This window comes from Jaculus jaculus, chromosome 9 (assembly GCF_020740685.1).
Source record: "Jaculus jaculus isolate mJacJac1 chromosome 9, mJacJac1.mat.Y.cur, whole genome shotgun sequence".
NCBI classification, from domain to species: domain Eukaryota; kingdom Metazoa; phylum Chordata; class Mammalia; order Rodentia; family Dipodidae; genus Jaculus; species Jaculus jaculus.
This window is the reverse complement of record NC_059110.1, coordinates 122,664,705-122,672,802: the sequence shown is the minus strand read 5'-3', so window position 1 is coordinate 122,672,802 and position 8,098 is coordinate 122,664,705. Positions and strand designations below refer to the sequence as shown.

The 8,098-nt window shown below is 56.0% G+C and overlaps 1 protein-coding gene across 1 annotated transcript; it reads left to right on the top strand.

Annotated features, from left to right (window-relative positions):
• The first annotated feature begins 821 nt into the window (after positions 1–821).
• Ubald2 (UBA like domain containing 2) lies at positions 822–5,085 on the top strand. Its single transcript, XM_004655210.3, has 3 exons — positions 822–1,009; positions 1,237–1,299; positions 4,698–5,085. The coding sequence occupies exons 1-3, from the start codon at positions 890–892 to the stop codon at positions 5,007–5,009; spliced, it is 495 nt and encodes a 164-aa protein (XP_004655267.2). The 5' UTR covers positions 822–889; the 3' UTR covers positions 5,010–5,085.
• The last annotated feature ends 3,013 nt before the right edge of the window (positions 5,086–8,098 follow it).

The window sequence follows — 8,098 nt, the reverse complement described above, 5'->3', positions numbered from 1 at the left end:
ATTTTTTTAATGCTGGGGATTGAATTCAGGAACCGGCACTGTGCATTATATGTCAAAAGGTTCAAAAAATAAAAACAACCAGTAAGATTGTTTGAAAGTTATTTAAAACTTAAGTACTATTGAGACTTGGGTAGCCGCAAAGGTTCTGTATGTTTTCTATTTTGATCATTCTGTTTCTCGAGATGACCACATCTTTCAAAGGAAATGAGTCAAAGCCACTCTGTCTTGCTTTTCCAGCCGAGCATGTTCCGTTTCAATGAAGTAATGAATGAACTTGACCGCACCTCCCCCAAGCCTACAACAGCAAACAGAGTGGGGAGGGAGGGGTGTGGGCCTCGACCAATCAGCAGGCACTCAAGGTTTTCGAGTTGAGTTCAAACGGACCCACGGTAGGCCAATCAGCGCTCTAGGCCCCGCCCCCTAAACGGCCAGACCGTGGCCAATCACAAGCCCCGAAGAGCCAAAACACAGACACCGACCAATGGGGCGGCGCCCCACGGGTGCCTAGCTCCGCCAATGGGCGCGGCCGAGTGAAAAAGAGAAACAGAGCGTTCCGGGGCCGGCCGCAGGATTCGAATCGCACGTCCGTCTGGGAGCTGTGGCGCTGGCGGAGCGGCGCTGCGGCCAATCAGCGGCGGCGGCGGCGGCTCGCGGCCCCGGAACGTTGGGACACCCGGGCCCCGCCCCGCGCTGTTGTTTTGTGGTGTCGGCGCGGCTTGCGGGAGTCGAACCACAACATTCGCCAGGCGGCGGCGGCGGAGGCGGCGGCGGCGGCGAGCGCGAGCCCAGGGCGGCCTCCCCGCAGCCGGCCGCCGAGCCCTCCCCACCTCCCCACCTCCCCCAGCCCCGGGATCCGTACGGCCCGGAGCGATCGCACTTCCCCGTCGTCATGTCGGTGAACATGGACGAGCTGCGGCATCAGGTCATGATCAACCAGTTCGTGTTGGCCGCGGGCTGCGCGGCCGACCAGGCGAAGCAGCTGCTGCAGGCGGCCCACTGGCAGTTCGAGGTGCGCCGTGGGGCGGCCGGGCGGGGGTGGCGGGGACCTGCAGGCCTCTCCCGCGGGGCCCCGGGGGGGATGGGAGCGGGGATCACGCGTGGGTGGGCTGCGGGTGGGGAGGAGATAGTCCTTGGGATGCGGAGGTGGACCTGTGGTCCTGGGCTCCCCCCCCACCCCGAGGGGGAGGGGAACGGGGTAACCGTCCGTGCTGACGCCGTGCCGCGTTTGTCCTGCAGACCGCCCTGAGCACGTTTTTCCAAGAGAGCAACATTCCCAACAGCCACCATCACCCCCAGATGGTAAGTGTGGACCCGAGGGCGCCCACGGCCACCCCGAACCTCCTCCTCCTCCTCCCCACCACCACCCCCTTGTCCTCGGCGCCGGGGTTGTGCCAGGGCGATGGGTCTTCCCTCTTGGCCCTGCTCGGTCCTCCAACCCCACCCGGGGGGACACACGGGGGGCCCCGGGCCGCTGTCACCCGCGGTGGTGACAGCCATGTTGCCGGGGAGCGCCGCGCCGCGAATGTAAACAAAGAGCCAAAATGTCTTCCAGGAAAGAGCGCTCCCAGGCTCCCTGGCTCGCCCAACTTTGGGACCCGCCTCCCGGCTTCTGGATCTGGGCCTCAAGGCCTGGTGCCGGGCACTATTATTCCCTGGGGCTGGTTGGGGGGTGGGTGGGTAGGAGCGTCTTCGTAGGAGGAAGAAGGCAGAAGCAAGGAAAGATGGCCCCAGGACCAGCAAGGGACTCTGGAGCTAGCTGGCTGGCGTGGGATGGGAAAGGGTTTCGATGGCAAGCAGATGTCCAGAGCAGTTCAGGGTAGGGGACTGAGTTGGGGTATTTGTGTGTTGATGGGAAGCCCATAGCACACACTCTTATCCAGGAAGCAGGGAAGAGATAAATCCGCTCTGGTTCAGGAAGCCCAACTCTGCCCACAAAGGTACACTGGCCCCTTCCAAAGCCCCAAGGGAATATACCCTGTGCGGAAGAACTACAGATCTTGACCCCAAGATAGAGCTTTTTAATCTCAGTATGTTAAGACACATACAATCCAGGAAACTGAAGTGGCTCAGGACTGGATTGGCTTTTTTTTTTCCCTTCCAACCTGACTCTTGGAGAGAGCCTTTGCCCTCCTGGCCAAGGGGGTACTGGCTTTCTTGAGGCCCAGGACATCCCTTTTCTACCCCATCTCCTAGTTAGCTATTAGCCTTGATTGGGTGGGAGGGCCCGAGCTCAGTGGTGGGGTGGTAAAACATTATTCCCCAGGAGATCTGCTGTGGCGCATTTTTGGCATTTTTTTGCTTGAGTGTCCTTGCCTGTGGCTCTCCTAGGCACACGCTGCACATGGCTTCTCTGTTTAGTCTTGTCCTTGACACCATTTTATTTTCCCTAATCAAAGAGGAAAAGAGAGGTCTGCTTTGACTTTTTAACCTAGCTTTCTTTCTTAGAATGGCTCATGCCGCATATAAGTCTACCGAGAATGGTATTTGGAGTAAAATGGCTGCTGGGCTCTGGCTGATAAAGCAGGGTTCTTAATAAGTCCAGGAGGGGCTCATCCTGTGGAGACCTCTCCCCAGTATCCAGTCAGGCAAATCTCTAGCTCCTGGAATTTGGCATGCCCTGCCTCCATCCAGGTTTGTTCCTGCCCACTGGCCATTCAGAAAAGCACAGCCATGTTGAGGGGCCAGGAACAGGGAGTCTGTCAGAACCCCACGGTTGCAGCAGGTCTCTGGTTCCTCTTCCCTCCCCATCTGTCAAATCCTGGGGGGTTCTACTCCCCCTTAGAAGCTTCCCTTGGAGAGGCAGGCAGCTGGCTTTATAACAGACACTATAATCAACATGTCCATCAGGGACACGTACGGGGTGCTTGCTTCATCAGCACTGTGGAGGACACCATCCCTGCTCGCAGAGTTTGTAGTTTCTTGAGGCAAAATAAAAGTTAAATGAAAACATGTGAACCCGACGTTTGGGAGCTCGAAGGCGGGGGCGGGGGGGGGGGGTTACTGCAAACTCAAGGCTAACTTATGTCGTGACTTTCAGGCCAGTCTGGGCTACATAACAGGAACCTGTCTCAAAAACAAAACAGAAACAGTGGAGACCAGCTACTCCAAAATAACACTGATAAATGGGTGTCCACAGATTGCCACAGTTAGAGGAAGTTTATTAGATGATAAGGAAGGGTCTCCAGTTTTATGGGGTGGGGGCCAAAGGACAGTTGTAGAGAGGAAACCGGAGGGCCTTGGCTATGCAAGGGACACAAGGTTACTTGAGAGCAGAGCAGGAGGCTTTGGGAAATCTGGCCCAAGCCCCCAATTTTTGCAAAGAAGAGAAGTTACAGCCGGACGCAAGGGCTTGCCTGAGCTCACCCAGACAGGCAAGCACAGGCCCTTTTAGCTTTTTAGTCCCCTGGAGCCGGGTGGCTGCTGGTGGAGACAGGCCTAGGTGGCCTTGGTGAACTGGGGAAGTCAGTCACGATGCTGTGATGCAATTGGCCTCTACCCCCACCCCTCATTCATTGTTTCCTGCTGTGGAGAAGTCTGCCCTGGGGAGGGGGGCAGGGTATAGTGAGCTGAGGAGGGAAGTGTCGGGTGGGGCCAGACCTCTGGCTAAGTCCACCGGCCTCCCAGCAGGGCCCTGGAAAGACAGTGGTCAGCTTCCTAGCAGCTGATGCGGCCTGGTCTCTAACTGCCTGAAGCGGGGTCCCTGCCTCAGTTTCTGACTTTCCAACTGCAGAGTTCTGTACTCAAGGGTGAAGTCCTAGAGTCCCATTGTCCCTCACCCCACCCCCAACTTGTGGCAGGAGGAGGAGGAGGAGCCAGTGTTGCTAAATTGAGGAGAAATTGAAAGGACTCCTGGCTTCCTGAGAAAGCTGGAAGAGGATCTGAGGTCAGAATGGGCTTGTAGAGGCCTTGTTCCCTGAACTGCGGGTCCCAGTCCCTAGTGCAGAGCCTCCAGGATAGTTCCACACTGCACATGTCCTCTCCAGGAGGGGAACCCAGACTGGCATTCTGGGGCTGGTACTACCCTGGAAATCCAGGCCTGAAGCTGCTCCTGACTCCTGAATGCCAGGCGGAGCTGGGCAGAGGCTAAGAACTTGGGCCTGCAGACCTGGGAACTCCGTCGTCCCCACTTGCGCCTGCTTTGGGTGTGCTTCACACTTCTCCTCTGGGCCTCACTTTCCTCATTTGTACTATGGAAAGAGTTATTCTACTGGTGCTGCTTGTGAAAAGACAGTGGAGGCAGCCAGGACTCTAAGGCCTGGTGGCTGTGAGTGTGACATGAACAAAAACCCCAAGAAAGAGCAGCTTTTCCATGGCTGGTTGGTGCAGGAGGTCGGCCCTCCACTTGGCCTGCTGTCCCTTACCTAACACCCTGAGGACATCCGAGGGTGCATGGTAGAGGAAGCCAGCTGGCTTTCTTAGTGAGTCGAGGTGCTGGGCAGCTGGGCAGCGGTGTCCTGGGCTACTCTTTGTCCTTTCACTTTAATTTGACACCTTAGCATCGACTTGGAATTAACCATTGACTGCTCATGCTCCTGGGATTATTTCAGAGCCTCACGCATGCCACGCTTTGGGCTTTCATGAGACCTCTGGGTTTTGCCACGGAGGAAATGGGTGTTTCTGATCTATTCACGCTGCTTGTGGGCTGAAGAGTGGACCCCACAGGCAGCCTTCCCTCCACCTGTGTTCCCTCCCCACAGATGTGTACTCCTAGCAACACGCCTGCCACGCCACCCAACTTCCCTGACGCGCTGGCCATGTTCAGCAAGCTTCGTGCCTCGGAGGGTCTGCAGAGCGGCAACAGCCCCATGACCGCCGTGGCCTGCTCGCCCCCTGCAAACTTCAGTCCCTTCTGGGCCTCATCCCCACCCAACCACCAGGCGCCCTGGATCCCGCCCTCTTCCCCCAACTCCTTCCACCGCCTCCACTGCCCACAGCCCACGTGGCCCCCAGTATCATCGCAGGGGGGTGCCCAGCAGAAAGCCATGGCAGCTATGGATGGCCAGAGATGAGACTGGATGTCGCCAGGCACTGGGCTGGAGCCAGCAGCAGTCCAGGGTTGTGGGGACACAGAAGTGGGCTGGGGTGGGAGGGGACTCGTGGGGTGGGGGTGGGGTTCCTGAAGATCGCACTGGAAGATTTTATAAGAGAATTTTTGTGGGTGGGGGGACAGTGAACGTCCTGGGCCACTTGGGTTCTTCAGGAGTTTTTTGGGCAAGTTTTTTCCCCTCTTTTTAATATATAACTATAATATATATGAATTTATAAATACAGTTAATGTATGTGAGAGTGGGGCTGGCACACCTGGGTTGCTGGGTCAGAGGGTTCATGGAAATCCTTCCCTTGATAGCACCCTTACCTGTGTCTGGGGAATCAGGCAGGGGGTGCCGCACCTCTGCACCTCTGCCTGGTTTTGTGACCGGGTGGCAGAGCTGCTCTTTCTTTCCGAAGTCATGCCTGCCATCAGGAAGCCCAGAGGTGGTGGCAGCTACTTAGTGACGGTGCAGGGCGGGAGGTCCCCAGAGGGCCCTGTTCTCATGGAACTCTTTCTTGCCTCCCAGCCTCATTGCCTCTGACATAAACTCTTTGTCACCCCGATTGCTGGTCGCATAACCCCTGCCTTCTAGAATTAAAGAGCTGGCTTGGGGTCAAAGGTAGTAGCCTCTGATGAGTGGGGGACTTGACTGTCTTAATACTCTGTGTCTCACAGATATCACCCAAACTCCTTATATGTGTCCAGGGCCAGAGGGCAATGAAACGAGAGAGCCTGCCTTTGGGTTAAGTTTCCAAGTCAGAATCACATCTCACCAGTTAATTTAAAAACTTGAAAAAAAAAGAGACTTTTCTACCTTCCCTGGTTTGTGGTGCTTTATTTGCCTTGGTAGGGAAAAGTTGTTGTGCCTTTGGGAGTTGGCTGTGGGTGGGAAACAGGCTGTGGCCATTTGGCTGGTCTGGATGTTTCCTGGCAGGGATTCGTCCACCAATGCATTTGGTAGTATAGGGAGGGCAGGGCGAGTCCCGACCTGTTTGCTGTACCCTCTTCCCTCCTCAGTCTGGTTTGTGGGGCCCTCAGCCCTAGGAGCTATCTCTGTTCCTTCCCTCACCTACGGAGAAGAGGGGTCACTGGGGCCTGTGTGCAACTGTGGTCCAAAGGCCAACCAAGGCTATCAGGCTGCAAAATAAGGTGGGTTCTGAAAGGAGCCTGCTTCACACACAACCTTGGGCCCATGCTCTGTTCTCATTGTCTGCCTGCAGGGTGTTCACATGGGTGAGGTGAAGCAGGTGACCAGCCTTGGTCAGGGTTCCTCCTAGGGCGCTCAGCGACACCATGTTCTGATGGCCCTTGACTCTCCTCCAGGGGCCTTTGAGGGTTAACACAGACCTGGAGTGAGGGGATAGTGGATAAGGGCTAGAGTGAAGTGAAACTTGAGGGGCCCTACCTAGCCATCCTACCCTGCCCATGGGCTTGTCACATTTCACCTTTGTTGGGGGCACCCCCTCCTTTGGTAGAGCAGAACAGTGGGCCCACCTGCATGTGACATGTGGCTGCGTTGGGCCTTTCAGTTTTGTTTCCTGGCTGGAGCTCCCTGAGGCTCCTCCCAGCCTCGCCCCCACCCCTGCCCACCTGGGCTTTCCCAGGCAGCATGGGGAAACCCCTGGCAGGCATGGGGTCGCTCAGGGCTATGACCCCCAGAGGCTGTTGGGTCCCTAGGCCAGAGTCCACCCAGGTGTGAGAGGGTGGGGCGGCCATGCCCAGGTGTGGAATGGTGGGGGCTGGCTTGGGCAGTTTGGGGAATGCTGCTCCTGTGCCCCTGTGGGTGTAGGGCAAGGCCTGGGTGAGGGCTGACGGCACGTCCCTGCCAAGCTGCTGAATTTGGCTTCTAGACCAGAGAAACTGAGCCGACCTTCTGACATTTCACTGCCAGGGAGTGGCCTGAGTGAGAGAAACAGGAGCTGAGGGGAGGGGGCAGGGCTGGGGCTGCTTGCTGCTTACAGAAGAGAAAAGGGCACCGGGGCTTGCGGTGCCCCTAGGGCACTCACTGTCCAGGCAGGTCCTCTCCTAGCCACAGGCATTATGTGGTTACATAAGCATTTGTGGGATCTCAGCAGATGGGTAAGGGTGGAGGCTGCACCACTCAAGGAGCTCTCCCCTACTGCCACCGTACCCTGATCTGTTGAGGCCCACAGCGAGAAACCCATTCCTTGGCCATTTCCTGCCACTCTTTCCTGTGCGGTTCTGTCACCATATGCTCACACCTCAGAGTGTGCCTCTTGCCTCACACATCCTTTTCCCATGCTTGAGGGGCTGGTGGAAACGTACGGGGGGGTCATCTCATGTCCCGTGTATATACCATGTTCCCTCAAGTAAGAGTAAACCTGGAACCGAATCAGGGCTTTCTCCTGCTTGTTTGTTTTGGCTTTTTAAAATTTTAATTTTACTTTTTAATTTTTTAAATTTTTTTGTTTATTTATTTATTTGAGAGCGACACAGAGAGAAAGACAGAGGGAGAGAGGGAGAGAATGGGCGCACCAGGGCTTCCAGCCACTGCAAACGAACTCCAGACGCATGCGCCCCCTTGTGCATCTGGCTAACGTGGGACCTGGGGAACTGAGCCTCGAACTGGGGTCCTTAGGCTTCACAGGCAAGCGCTTTACCGCTAAGCCATCTCTCCAGCCCTACTTTTTAATTTTTATTTATTTATTAGAGGCAGAGGGAGGGAGAGAGTGAGAATGGGCATGCCAGGGCCTGTAGCCATTGCAAATGAACTCCAGACACATGTGCCCCCATATGCATCTGGCTTATGTGGGACCTGGGGAATCGCACTGGGGTTCTTAGGCTTCGCAAGCATGTTTCTTAACTCTAAGCCATCTCTCCATCCCTGTTTTGGCTTTTGTTAAGGCAGGATCTCACTCTAGTCCCACGCTGGCCTTGAACTCACAGTAATTCTCCTACATCTGCCTTCCGCATGTTGGGATTAAAGGCGTGTACCACTACACCCAGCCAGAATGAAGTTTGAAACGGGACTTTGTTTTGTTTTGTTTTGAGGTAGAGTCTCACTCTAGCCCAGGCTGACCTGGAATTCACTTTGTAGTCTCAGGG